The 14,617-nt window shown below is 38.0% G+C and overlaps 2 protein-coding genes across 2 annotated transcripts; both read right to left on the bottom strand.

Moving 5' to 3' along the window:
• Positions 1-607: 607 nt before the first annotated feature.
• Positions 608-2,567, bottom strand: LOC114104685 (growth-regulated protein homolog gamma-like). Its single transcript, XM_027950898.2, has 4 exons — positions 2,411-2,567; positions 2,181-2,304; positions 1,987-2,070; positions 608-1,165 (listed from the first exon to the last, which is right to left on the bottom strand). Exons 1-4 carry the CDS (start codon positions 2,505-2,507, stop codon positions 1,153-1,155), a joined length of 318 nt encoding a protein of 105 aa, XP_027806699.2. The 5' UTR covers positions 2,508-2,567; the 3' UTR covers positions 608-1,152.
• A 9,736-nt stretch (positions 2,568-12,303) lies between these two features.
• Positions 12,304-14,314, bottom strand: LOC139706506 (growth-regulated protein homolog gamma-like). The gene is made up of 4 exons (XM_071614809.1): positions 14,019-14,314; positions 13,789-13,912; positions 13,595-13,678; positions 12,304-12,810 (listed from the first exon to the last, which is right to left on the bottom strand). The coding sequence occupies exons 1-4, from the start codon at positions 14,113-14,115 to the stop codon at positions 12,795-12,797; spliced, it is 321 nt and encodes a 106-aa protein (XP_071470910.1). The 5' UTR covers positions 14,116-14,314; the 3' UTR covers positions 12,304-12,794.
• Between the last annotated feature and the right edge of the window lie 303 nt (positions 14,315-14,617).

Here is a 14,617-nt window from a genome sequence, read left to right as displayed (position 1 = left end):
ACCTTTAATAATTTCCCCTTAAAGTTTAGAGAATGAAACCCTTCTCAACTAGTCCCTTTCACAGATGAAGTACTCAGCCACTCAGAGTTTCTATTTTTTTCCCCAATTGCATGAGTTGCTTGAGTACTGAGGAAGAATCCATTTTACTAATTCTTAATTTTTTGAAAAAACTTTACCAAATTAATTTAAACAAGAGCTCTTTGAAAAATATCTATTAAAATTTCAAAGCAATTTAAAACTCTAGAACAGAAGAGCAGATTGTTTATCATGAAGCAAAATTAACATTTTATGTGAAAAAGTGTTTTTAAAGGTGGGAGCCTGCATGGACTTTGAAAATGCATCAAATATGCCTTCTTAAGGGGAAAAGGGAAGTGTCAACTAGTGGCAGCCAGTGGCATGATTTATATAGTCCCTCCTGGATTCCTCATACCTCCTTTACTCTGGAGAAACAAAAGCTTGGATGTATAAAACAAACCTAAGCATGGAATTTTTGTAAAAGCTTTATTTTCATATTATTTGTAAAAATACATCAATATATAAACATCTCTACTCCAAGACTAGAGACACATTGCATAATCAATGCTAAATAAAGGCATTGTGCCTTACATAAGAAGACATAAATGTCCAAGGGATAATTAGAACATTAGAGTTCTTAAAGTACCAACATCAGAAATGTTGACCACATACTATGAAAGTGTTACAATAAATAACAGCTGACATTCTTCTACAAAAATAGACATACACACATTCCCACACCTTATCAGTGATCTGACTATCTTTGATCTCCCACTATTTATCCCCAGCATCCATTACAGTGGCCAAAAAGCTTAATGATTTAAACCAAACAACTGGACTGAAACAACTTTGATTTAACATTTTAAAAAATTACCTTTAAAAAAAAAAGTACAGTGAATTACCAAACATATTCATATCTTTAAATATCAGAACAAACATTAATATATATGCATGAAAATAAATAAACAAATAAATAAATATGTAAATAAATAGAAGAACTCTCATAGAAAATAGTCAAACACACCAGGCACAGTCCAGATGCCCCTGAGGTACTATTTGTTTCTCTCTCTTCACTCCAATTCCTTTTAGAATCTTCTTCAGAAACAGTAGCAGACAAGCTTCCTCCTTCTCTCCATGTCAGTTGCTGCCTCTGTGATGGAAAAATAAAAAAAGCAATTATTGTTTGTGGGTACTTAAGAAACTGATTGCACAGCCTTAATCCCTGATAGTCTAGGATTTTCTAAATGTGGCCATTCCCTAGCCTTGCACCAAGTGGTTACTACCCATAGTATTGCTGCCTTGCATAACAAAAAACACACCAGGTTACTGTTTAATTAGGAATAGGTGATCTGTGATCACAATTGTATCATTAACTTCAGTCAGAATAATATTACAATGTAATATTGTAAGAATGTACATGCACATGAATGTACATGCATGCATGTAAGAATGTACATGCATGACCTCATTTAGGCTTCAGAGAAACACCATGAGCAGCTATTTCTTATTTCACTGAGACTCAGGATAATAAGAGGTGGGACCTAAACTTACACTGGCAGGTGTCCTGTCACTGCACCCTGCTCTTCAGCAGGAAGGCTTAGGCTCATATTGCCCCAAACCTGGTATTCCACTATTGAGGACTTGAGCCCAAGGGAGGCTGAGACATACATTGTTGCTCAATAAGTAGAAGTTCTTTTTTTTTTGTTGTTGTTTGTTTGTTTTGTTTTGTTTTGTTTAGCATCACTGGTCAATTCTTACTCTTTTAGGAGCACACATTTACCTGCACACATTTAAATACAGGTTTGAACACTGGAGCTATCTTCATGGCACCAGAGGTTAATCATCTTAATGGCAAGATTATTTTATGAAAATAATCCTAATTTCTAGTCCTTTAGCAAAACCCTGAGCTTCTCTGATAAAATGTTAAACAATGACGTCAGTATGACCCATGACTCCAGTCACATAACTCACTTGTTCAGCATCTTATGGATGATTTTCTTGACCAAGGGGGCCTCAGGGTTGAGACAAGCTTCCTGTCCATTCTTGAGAGTGGCTCTGCAGAGAGAAAGGAGGATCCCCAGTGAGGCAAGAGGTTCAGCTGGGGAGCAGCAGGAGGGTCAGGGAGACTCAAGTCATAGCTTCAAGCAGCTCAGGGCAGGACTTACATGACTTCTGTCTGGGCGCAGTGGGGTCCTGAGGGAGTCACCTTCACACTTTGGATGTTCTTGAGGTGAATTCCTTGCACAGTCTGCAAGCACTGGCAGCGCAGTTCAGAGACCACTGGCGCCCCTGAGGAGAAGAGACCGGATTAGCAGGGCTGTCCCCACCCTAGATGTCCCCACCCCGTACCCTCAATCCCAGTCCCTTCCCGGGGACCCCAGAGCGCGGGTCTCACCTGCTGCGCGCCGGCAGGCGGCTACCAGGAGCAGCATCAGCATCGCTACCCGGAGGAGCCGCTGAGCGCGGGGGACGGCGGAGGCGGTGCGGGCCATGGGACTCAGCGGGAGGATCGCGGCGGAGCCTGGAGTGCAAGAGCTTATGGCGAGGGGCTGCTGTCCTGGCTCTGTGGCTCTCGGGGATCCGCGAGCCCCTTTTATGCATGGTTGGCGGGAAAGGCCAGAGCCCCTGGCCAGGGAAATTCCCGGAGCTCCGGGTGCTTCCCCGAGGGCGGAAGGAGGTCGCCGTCCCGCCCCTGGCTGGAGGTTGGTGAGGGGACAGCACTCTGACGCTGCCCGCCTGGCCCTGCTGCCTAGCTTCCGGGGACCCTGTGACCCCCAGGATGTTCTCTTTCTGTCCGAGATTCCCAAAGGAGAGGGAGTGGACGCCTGCCAGCGGGACTGTGCGCCCCCAGACTCCCTTAGGAGGCGGCGTCATCAGCTGACACCGGTCAGTTTGAGGAACCTTAGTCATCAGGATTGGAGGAAGGAAGATGGGAAGTGGAATACCCGCTTTTCTATTTGTTATATACCCATAAATATCTTCTGGATGAAGAATTTCCTTGCGTCTGCATAATATACTCTTTTGAAATATATCACTCTCCAATTACACATAAGAGTATCCGTTTGGTTCCTGGTATTTAACAAGCACAAATAAATCACACTTTGTGTCATGCCTTTCTTCACAGCTCAGGGAAAGGACAGTGTCAAGAGTTTAATTCGACGTTTAACTTAGAAAACAGTGTCGAAATCCTACATAACTTCCTTTCTCTGTGAAATTCTGGAATTTCCAAAGCTAGAGTAAGTGGACAAGTACCACAGTTTGATGTATGAAAGAGTTGATGGGTTCATAAAATAATGACCTATTGGTGGTCAGGGAGCTGTTCTTGGGAGGGAGTGTTACATTGGAATTTGCAGAGTGCACAGTTCCTAGGTTTGTATAGCATATTAAATGCTATCGATAATTATAAATAAATAAAAGAAATTGATTTTTTTTTCATATCACTTATGCCCCGGGGGAATAGCACCCACTGATCATCTTAAGTGGCAAAAGGATGTGTTCTTGTGAAATATACACATGGTGGTCATAAATCTTGTCCTACTTTGCTTTATAAAGACAAAATTTCTTTCTTTTCCACCTTATATGGTCTTTCCTTATATGGTCTTTGATTTCCCTTCTAGAAAAACAATCATCGTCATTATTTGCTTTTACTGATCTCTAATAAACCTTTTTAAACTGTTAACACAAGACTGTCATTCAGCAATTCCGTTTTCACTCTCAATTTTAATTCTCTGCATCACATTACAGGTCGGATTCAGAGAATTTAGGGGTGGTTCCGGATGTAGATTTTCCAGAGGTGTGAGGAAGGGCTGCAAGAGGAGGGAGGGGATGCTGCAGAACTGCTACAAAGGCACAGAGCAGGACCCTTCACAGAGCGCCCTGAGAGGAGTCAACTCTGTCAGTTACTGGGGCATGACCGTCTACTTGATGATATAAAGATTCTTGTCTGTAAACGGACATAATGTGGTACTATCTACTTGGCAAGGTTGTTAAGATGAATACGTGTTATCATATGTAAAATGCCAGTACATATTTAATGCTATAGATAATTACAAATAAATGAAAGAAATTGATTTTTTTCGTATCACTTATGCCAGTTCTCTAAAGTTTTTCTATTAGTTTTTTTTTTTTTTTTTTAAAGAGGAAATAGGATGAGTCTTGTTGTCTAGTTTAATTGGTGGGTTAATTTCTAATCCTAGTTTTCATAATTTCAACTGCAAAATATGAATAAAAGTAAAATTGTCCCCTCTTAATTACTACAAAAAAATTATGAATAACTAGATTTCTGCCTTTACATTTTTCCCAATGATTTTCAGTACTGTCCAGTATAAAATAAAACAAATTTATAGAAGATTATATATATATTTTTAAAAAAGGTATAGGAAGTGAAAGATAAGCTAAAATTTATAAAAATATGATGAATTCATCAATAACTGAGTATTTGTGCCAATGCTACTATTGCTTTTCTTATTTTTCTGTGATTTTTAGTTGGAAATACTCTGTTTTCTTGAAATAATCAGTAGTTCAAAACAAAGTAGCCATTCTTTGTTTTCTTTTTCTTTTTCTTTTTTTTTTTTTTTTTTTTTTTTTGGTATTTTAATTGGTGCACTATAGTTGTAAGTAATGGTGGATTCATTGTTACCAATTCATTCACACACACACACACACACACACATACACACACACATACAATATAACAATACAACTTGGCCAATATTATTTCTGAGTACTTCCCCTTTCCTTCTTCTCTTTTCTCTCACAAGTCCCTTTCCTCTATTAATCTCCCTAAGTCATGTCATGAGATAGCCCAACCCCCGCTCAATTTTCTTTTTTATTTTGTTTTCTTGATCCTTGACTTTCTGAGTTTGGCTTATTTTGCTTAAAAGAATGATTTCAAGTTCTATCCTTTTTCCTGCAAATTATATAATTTCATTCTTCTTTATGGCTGATTAAATTCCACTGAACATGTATACCATATTTTCTTTATCCATTCATCCATTGATGACACCTAAGCTGGTTCCATAGTTTAACTATTGCGAATTGTGTTACTCTAAACAGGAGTCCACACATATTGCTATAATATGATGACTTTAATTAATTTTTATTTTTATTTTTTGGTACTGGAGATTGAATCAAGGGGTGCTTAACCACTGAACAACATCCCCAACCATTTTTTATATTTTATTTCCAGATAGGGTCTTACTGATTTGCTTAGGGACTTGCTAAATTGCTGAGGCTGGCTTTGAACTCATAATCCTCCTGCCTCAGCCTCCTGAGCTGCTGGGCCATGGTGCCTATTCTGACTTTAATTCTTTTTTTTTTGTCAAGTGTTTAACATTTTATTCATCACCAATACACATATATATTGGCTTGGTTCAAAAAATACTGGTTTAATTTTATCAATTTAGAATGATTTTCAGGGTGCAATCAAAGCTTCAAAATTGTAAATTCTGTATATCAACAAACTTAATTCAAGTACTGATTAATTTATTTTATTTAATTTTTTAAACTTTAATTCTTTAGGATAAATACTGAGGTGTGATGTAGTTGAATCAGTTGGTGGTTTCACTCTTAGTGTTTTGAGGAATCTCCATACTGATTTCCATAATGGTTGTACTAATTTACAATCCTACAAACAGTGTAAAAGTCTTCTATTTCCTCCACGTTTTCTTCAGCATTTATTATTGTTTGTATCCTTGATGACTGCCATTCTGATTGCTGTGTGATGAAATCTCAGTGTGGTTTTGATTTGCATTTGCCTAATTGCTAACAATGTTGAACTTTTTAAAACTATTGTTGACTATTTATATTTCTTCTTTTGAGAAGTGTATGTTTAGTTTATTTGCCCATTTATAATAGCTATTCTTTTTAAGTTAAAATATTTTCATTTTTCTAATTATAGATGTATACCTGCTTATTGTAGAAAAAATTTAAAGAGTACAAAAGATGAAGAGATTATTTAGTAAGCTTTTTAAACTTTAGTCTAAGGAACAAACTTTAGCAGAACTTTGCTTTTGTCTTTGATGTCCCTAATAACTGAAATATTTTATGTGTTTAAAGATGCTGAGTAAATGTTAGAGTGTGATCATTCATAACACTTTGATACAAAAGGCAATGTTTTAATCTTAATCTTCTCAACTGCCTCATAAAGTACCCCCTGTTGAAATTGTAATTTATAAGGAAATAGAAAGGGAAGGAAATTGAAATAATTTGTCCAGGTCTCATAGTTGACAAAATTCAGAATTTGAGCTCTAGGCAACATGGCTTCAACAACTACACACACAAAATATTTTTCTGAAATAAGTAATTTATAACTTCAGGAGAGTTCTTTGATTTTTGTGTTTATTATCTCATGGTTCAACTTTACCTTCTAAAATGTTTCCACTTTTTGTTTCTCTAACAAAGAGAATTTTTGTGGCATATGTATACTTAATTTAATAAAATCTACATCTATTTACTTATTCACCCACTTTTCAAAATTAATATATTCCCCTCCCAAAAAAAATTAGGTCAGCAGGAATGAATATTCTACCCTGGGAACTTTCTAGAAGGGAAAATAAGTATTTTAGTCAGCTCTTATTTTTCGTGAGACAACATTCACAGTGTTCTTTTTTTTTTTTTTAACACTCACAGTGTTCTGCTGAACCAGTTTGCGCACTTTATTGTGTTTAATAACTGAAATATTTTGCCTTCAGCATTAAAAGGAGGTTGCCAGACATTTATTCTCCTTCTGACTAAGAAAACGACATATTTGCTTTAACAGTTTCCAGGTTCAATCCAAGTACTGTCATAAGCAAACAGAGTGAATAAAGCATTAAAAAATGTATAGTAGTTGCCAAAAGGATGGAACATTTAAAGAAGCAGGCTCATATTTGAAGAATAATCTAAAACTTTATACCTAGACTTACGTGATAAACAATTGCTTACAAGATGAAATATTAAAGAGTTTTATTTCCTTTTACAATATAGCAGTTCTCATAATTTAATTCCTTAGAGCCTTGTCTTTTTTTTTTTTTTTTTTTTTTGTACCAGGAATTGAACCCATTTGGCCTTTAACCACTGAGCCACATCCCTAACCCTTTTTCATGTTTTTGTTTGTTTGTTTTTAATTCTGAGATAGGGACTCTCTAAATTGCTTAGGGCCTTACTAAATTGCTGAGCTTGCTTTGAACTTGCAATCTTTCTGCCTCAGCCTCCCAGATCGCTGGGATTACAGGCATGCACCACCATGCCCAACACCTCATATTTTCTTTTTTTAAAGAAAACTTAAGAAGCAATGTTGTTATACTAAAATAATCCAAACATTTTTTATTTGAATAAGTATTCATTGTATGAGCTAAGTAAAAGGTTTAATGTCCAAACTTTAAAGTCATACAATTACCACTCTGAAAAGAATAGTCATTACTAAAATAAAAACATTGGTTTATAATTCCTTTTTAAGTAATCATATTTATTATATCTTGTAGTTTTTATTTTCACTAATATAGCTTTTAAATCCAGAGTTGCAGCCACATCCTGCGCACTGATGAAGCAACAGGAATGGGCAGGTGGTGCAGCTGCTCTGCTCAGTCTTGCTGTGGGGAGCCAAGCCATCTAAGCTGCCAGACCTATTTTGTTGCAATTACTACTTAAATACAATGAATGACTCTAACAATAAGAAGAAAGAATGAAGCTGCCTGAATGTGGCATTAAATCCATGGACACATCCACTTCTACAGTTCAAAGCATTTTGAGTATTAATGTCATTTATCCTGTCCTATCTCTAATGCATTTGTCATTTATACCTGGTTTGAGTCCCTGCCCCCTACTTCTGAGAGCAGAACCCTGCTTTTCCTTTCCTTGTCATCCCTCCTTCCTCCCAGTCTGAGGTGCAGGCAGTGATTCTCCTCCAAATCTCCAGGAGGGCTCTCACAATCCCAGGTGTATGGCCAGTTCTTGTCCAAGTCCAACCCCAGTAACATTGGTAGGCTCAGGGGTGGACAAGTGACCTAAACCTGTCCAAGTCAGAAGAATTCCCTGGAGTCCATTTTGTCAGGAAAAGGTTGGACAGACAAGCTCTTACTTCCTGCTGGGGCATAGCTAGTTGGACAGAAGCTTGGAGCTCTGCAATTGCTTAAGCAGAGCCTGTCCACACTGAGGCCAGGCACAGAGAAAAGCTGCCAAATCTGGACTGAGACTGACCACTAACCACCAAAGAGTATTTCTGAATTGCAGGATTCTGCTTTATCTCACCTACTAACCAGACTTTCCATTTCATAGGGAAATGAAATAATTTCCTTTTTATATATTGAGCAAATTTAAATTGAATTTTTGTTACTGATTCCACTTACTGTTAGAATTACCTTTCTAACCAGAAGGGCATTTCAACTGGAGCATAATTCCTTTTTTTTCCATTTGTTTCAGCATTTTCATTTACCATTTACCCAGCATTTTTAACATGGGAATGATGTTGGTTGCCATGGATACAAAGAGGATTAAGACAGACTGCTACCCTCAAACTCTCAATGCAGTAAGGGACATGAATGTAGAAACAGATTTTAGAAAAGCTGGTAAATTCCACAATAAACTACTCCCAAGGCATTAGAAAAAGAGAGGATACCTAATACAATTTTTACAGGGTGAATTTGTGAGAGGTGTCAGAGAAGATCTCTTGAAAATGTCACTTATGTGAGTTTTAAATAATAAATACTTTTCCATGTGAATGGAGGACCTCTGAGGCATGGAAAACGGTCCAGAAGGAGAGGATCCAGTGAGCAATGTCCTTGTGTTGAGAAGCAGCGTGGGAGCACTGAGAAGAGTGGGAAGCAGGGCTCCCCAGCACTGGAAGCTATATGCCTACAGGTTCTAGCTTGACAATTGGTTTGGATGTTATTTCCACTGGGAGCCTCCACTTGCATCTCAAGGTGTTTTCATGATCCACTTCCTCAGACCACAAGGTGACCTTTATTGACTATCCACCCTGTGGTGGGTGGAAGATTGGTTTAACGTACTGGCTTAAGTCAGTACCAATATTAGGGGGTGGTGGGTATTAAATATGGACAACGTTTAAGAGACACAGACAACATACAAAGGAGTAATAGGTTTTGCAAGAGACGAGTAATGGAAGAAGTCAAAACAGAAAGAAAATTCTTCTTTGATAATGGAACATGCACATTTCTGCAACATAGTCTTTTCTTTAATTCCTGTAGTAAGGATGTCCTCGTGATTTCAACAATCTCTAGATATTTAAATTAATTTTAATTAACACTGAACACTATCTACTACATTAGATTTGGATGTTATTCCATAATACTTTTACAAAAACAGTAATATAAACTTTGCATTTCCATTTTCTTAAGATCCTTTTTAAAAATTTTGAGGGTGTACTATTGAGTCATTAAATTGCATTATGTTTGTGTAGTGTAATCCAAATAATATAGGGATACCAAAAATTACACAAAAAATATGTTAGAAAAAAATTTAAGAAATGAGGAACTATCTCCATGGAAATATTATCATACTAGATGGTTATACTGGATATGAAAACAGCATGATGACTTTGATATTTTGAAAGCAAAATTTAGGAAGTTGAGTGATGAGTTGTAAACCACAGCAAACATGTCACGCATATGGATATACACATTTCAACTAGGAAAATTACAAATCATCATAAAATTTTGATGATCAGAAAATGTTCTCTGTAACATTTCAACATTTTGAAAATTTTTGCTGCAATCCTCATGGCCCATATGTATTCTTTTCTATTTTTTTGTTTGTTTGTTTTTGTTATGTTGATTCTGGGGATTGAATCCAGGGCCTCTTTACCACTTAGCTATATCCCTAGTCCTTTTTATTTTGAGACAGGTCTTGTTAAGTTGCTGGTACTGGCCTCAAACTTGCTATTCTCCTGCTTTAGCCTCCAAATCACTGGGATTCCAGGTAGGGGCCAGCACACTAGCTTTAATCTATTTTAGAAAATGTTCCCGATGCCCTCAAAAAATAGATGCAATTTATGCAATTGCTGGCGTGAAGCACCTATACGTCACTCAGGCCAAATTTGTTGATTATGTTGCTAAACTCTTCCACACTATTATTGACTTTTTTACTGTTTTATCCATTAAGTATTGAATTAATATGTATTTGTCTATGGATCTTTTTTGGTCTCTCCATTTTGCTTGGTATGTTTGATAATGCTGTGAATTTCATAAAATTTAATGATTGCTTTGACTCTTGTAGAATTGCCTTTTTTGAATCAACCTTCTTTCTAAGATTACTTCTTTGCATAAACCTAATATATAAAATGGACCTTCATAAATAGGTCAATTATTAATAAATACATTAATAACATTCATAGTTGTTAATAATAATCAACATTAATAGAGCTGTTTGGTTTCTTTTAGTTATGTTTTGCATAATATAGCATTTTCTATTTTTTACTCTTAAGATACCTAGAGTTTAATATCTACAAGTGAATTTTGTTAAGCAACATAGATGTCTAGTACAATTTCATAATCTTTGCCTTTTTTAAAACTTTTTTTCCTCACTTGTTGATAGATCTTTATTTTATGTATTTATATATGGTGCTGAGAATCAAACCCAGTGCCTCACACATGCCAGGCAAGTGCACTACTGCTGAGCCACAGTCCCAGCCCAATCTTTGACTTCTAATTGGAGTGCTTATTTCATTTAAATTTACTGTCATTGTTATTATAGTTGCATTTAAGCTAACTGTTTTACTATTCTTTCTATTTTTAAAAATCAAGTACTAATTTTGGAGTAATTTTAGATTTACAAAGTATTTGTGTGAATAGTACTAAAGTTCCTGCATCAGACCTTTTGTTCATTTTCCCCTAATATTGTCATTTTCCATAATTGTAGTACACTTGTCAAAACAAAGAAATTAACATTGGTACATTGCTAACCACCAAACTACAGTCTTTATTCAGATTTCACCAATTTTCCGTCAATGTCCTTTATCTATCTGTTGCAGGATTCAACCCAACACATATATTGCATTAGCCCTCGTGTCTCCTTTGTCTCCTCTGATCTGTAACAATTTATTAATGTTGTCTTGTTTCCCCTGACTTGGCAGTTTAGAAAAATTCTTGTTGGGTGTCTTGTAGAATGTCCCTCAATTTTGATTTTTCTAATGTTTTCTCATGACTGTTCTGGGAATCTGGATTATGGGGAAGCATTTAAATGGAGTTGAAGTGCCCTTCCCATCATATTCTATCAGGGGTTGCATGATATTCATTCACGTGCCTTGACTGGTAACAATAATCTTGATCACTTCATTGAAATTGTGTCTGCCACGTTTCTTCCCTAGAATGGTTTTATTTTCCTCTTTGAAAGCAACTTGTCCATACTCCTGTGCATAGGGGAACTAAGCATTCACTTCAGGAAGGGGGAGACTGTACTCATTAGGAATTCTTCCGTAAGGAAGATTCATCCCTTCTTCAAGTCCCATGTACTCCTCCACCATTTTTAACTTTCTGTCTTCTTTTGCATTATTTAGATGTTTTATTTCATTTTATTTTTATCTCTTTTTAAAATTTTTAAGTCCTAAATTTTGCATTTCCTTTTTTAGGGTCACCTTAGAAATTACAATATGTTTCTGCTCCATTACAATTTTCCTTAATTTAATATTTTCTCTAAAAATTGAATAAGTATGTTATATTTTAAATCTATTTATCTCCTTACATATCCTTTCTGCTTTTTTGGTCATCTATTTTACTTTATAGTAGGTTCGTAGCGCCACAATCATGATTATTGTTGTTATTTTAAATGGCACAGATTTTTAAGTTCTTAGGTAGAATCCACTTTTCAATCTTTAACTCCCAACCTTATGAAAAGAAAAAGAATTGCATAATTGTTTGCAAAACCACTTACCAAAAAGCATGTAATGGAAGCCCTTGTTAAAATATTTGTAAAAATCCATAAGTTTATAAAAACTACTTTTCAATAAATAATAGGTAATTGTGAAAACAACAATATTTTATATGAAACCAGAATTATCATAGTGATTGGAAGTGGGTAGTGTGTACTTTCTAATAGTGTCAACTATTCATTCACCAGTAAGAGATATTTAAGGAAAGTGCCAGCCCTAAAAGCAGGCATGCAGTTACTTATAGCCTAGAGATGGGAAGGAAAATAAAACAAAGGGTAAGCATGCTATTTTTCAGTAAAATTTTTATTTTCATTTGTAAAAATATGACAGTAGTTATAACTTCTCTGTTCTAAGACGGAGAGAAACAATTCATAATAAATATCAAACAAGGCATTATGCCCTACAAGCAAGACATAAAATGTCCAAGGGAAACTTCAACATATGAATGTTGACTACATAATGTGTGAGACTTTCAATAAATAACATCCAACATTCTTTTTAAAAAGTACAAAAATAGATGTGCACACATTCCCTCACTCTAATATTGATCACACTGTGCAATCGGTTGGATCCCCACACACCCTCTTTTATCAAGTGGCTGGCACTTCTCTCCTAATAAATATCAATTTAATGAGACAGTTTAAACCCATCATCTTTAAGTTAAATAACAATCAAGACTTAGTCATGTTTCATGGAACACATTCACATCTTAAAAAACTAACATAAATATTAAAATAGAAGCTTTGAAAAATAAATAAATATAACCATAAATAAATAGAACTCTCATAAGAAACAGTCAAAGACATCAAGCTCTTTCCAGTTGTCCCCAGAAGCTGGCTGCTCTCTTCCATTTTCAGGTCTTCTAAGGCAGGGACCACCCAGCAGAAGCCACCAGGGGGAGCTTCTTCATTCCAGGTCAGTTGGTGCTGCTCCTGTGATGGGAGAGGTTAGTGTTACTGGTGCTGAGGGAAGCTACTCATTTCTTAGTTGGGTCCTGAAAGTTAAAGGGATTTCTGCATTGCAGTCTCCTGCTTTCCCCTCTACCCAGTGGAGGTCTGACTTAAAGCTTCCCTGAACAGCAGAGAACTTGGGCTCCTGAATGTTTTTATAGAAGAAAAACCAGGAAGTGGAGTCAAATATATCATTGGCTCAAAAGAGGAAAAAACATTGTTCACAGTCTGTCACACTGAATTAAAAATTTACCTGCGTGACCTCCCTTAAACAGCACCCCAAGCCTATGAAATAGCTACTGTTATTTGCCTTTTGTTGAAGTTCATTAAATAACATCCACAGGGATTCTAGCCTTGAATTCAGGGAAATCTCACTCAAAGTCCTTGCTCTTGACCGGGAAGATTTAGAGGCACACCCTGACCAAGACCAGGTTTTGAACCCATTAGACACTGAGGTACAGATGGTTCCTCAATAGTTGGAGGCTTTTTTTTTTTTTTTTTTAACCACCAGTGCCAATTCGATTTCCTCCTATAGGTGCATACATTTACCTGCATTCACTGAATAGAGTTTGGGCATGGGGATGGAGGACATTGGAAATATTTCTGACACCAGAGAAGATTAATGAACTTATAGTTCAGTCAAGTATAAAAAGACCGATTGTAATTTCTAGTCTTAAAGCCACCCTTGAGTTTTCCTGAAATAGTTTTAAAGAGACAGATGCCAACACAACCCTTGTCACATGGGTAAATAGAAACCATAACTCACTTGTTCAGCATCTTATCGATGATTTTCTTGACCAAGGGGGCCTCAGGGTTGAGACAAGCTTCCTGTCCATTCTTGAGAGTGGCTCTGCAGAGAGAAGGGAGGATCCCCAGTGAGGCAGGAGGTTCAGCTGGGGAGCAGCAGGAGGGTCAGGGAGACTCAAGTCATAGCTTCAAGCAGCTCAGGGCAGGACTTACATGACTTCTGTCTGGGCGCAGTGGGGTCCTGGGGACGTCACCTTCACACTTTGGATGTTCTTGAGGTGAATTCCTTGCACAGTCTGCAAGCACTGGCAGCGCAGTTCAGAGACCACTGGCGCCCCTGAGGAGAAGAGACCGGATTAGCAGGGCTGTCCCCACCCTAGATGTCCCCACCCCGTACCCTCAATCCCAGTCCCTTCCCGGGGACCCCAGAGCGCGGGTCTTACCTGCTGCGCGCCGGCAGGCGGCTACTAGGAGCAGCATCAGCATCGCTACCCGGAGGAGCCGCTGAGCGCGGGGGACGGCGGAGGCGGTGAGGGCCATGGGACTCAGCGGGAGGATCGCGGCGGAGCCTGGAGTGCAAGAGCTTGTGGGGCTGCTGTCCTGGCTCTGTGGCTCTCAGGGATCCGCGAGCCCCTTTTATGCATGGTTGGCGGGAAAGGCCAGAGCCCCTGGCCAGGGAAATTCCCGGAGCTCCGGGTGCTTCCCCGAGGGCGGAAAGAAGACGCCGCCCCGCCCCTGGCTGGAGGTTGGTGAGGGGACAACACACGGGTGCCGCCCGCCTGGCCCTGCTGCCCAGCTTCCGGGGACCCTGTGACCCCGGGATGTTTCCCTGATGCCCCAGATTCCCAAACGATAGTGACTGGCCACCTGCGAGGGGGACCTTGGGCGCCAGGGACCCCAGTGTGCGGGACGTGGTGATCAGACCTGCTGTACGCAGGTAGGGTCAGAGCCACTTTTTTTTTTTTTTTTTAATGGACGCAATATCTTTATTTATTTTATTTATTTTTATGTGGTGCTAAAGATCGAACCCAGTGCCTCACAC

This window comes from Marmota flaviventris, chromosome 7 (genome assembly GCF_047511675.1).
Source record: "Marmota flaviventris isolate mMarFla1 chromosome 7, mMarFla1.hap1, whole genome shotgun sequence".
In the NCBI taxonomy this organism is placed as follows: domain Eukaryota; kingdom Metazoa; phylum Chordata; class Mammalia; order Rodentia; family Sciuridae; genus Marmota; species Marmota flaviventris.
The sequence above is the reverse complement of the archived record's forward strand: the minus strand, read 5'-3'. Positions and strand labels throughout refer to the sequence as shown.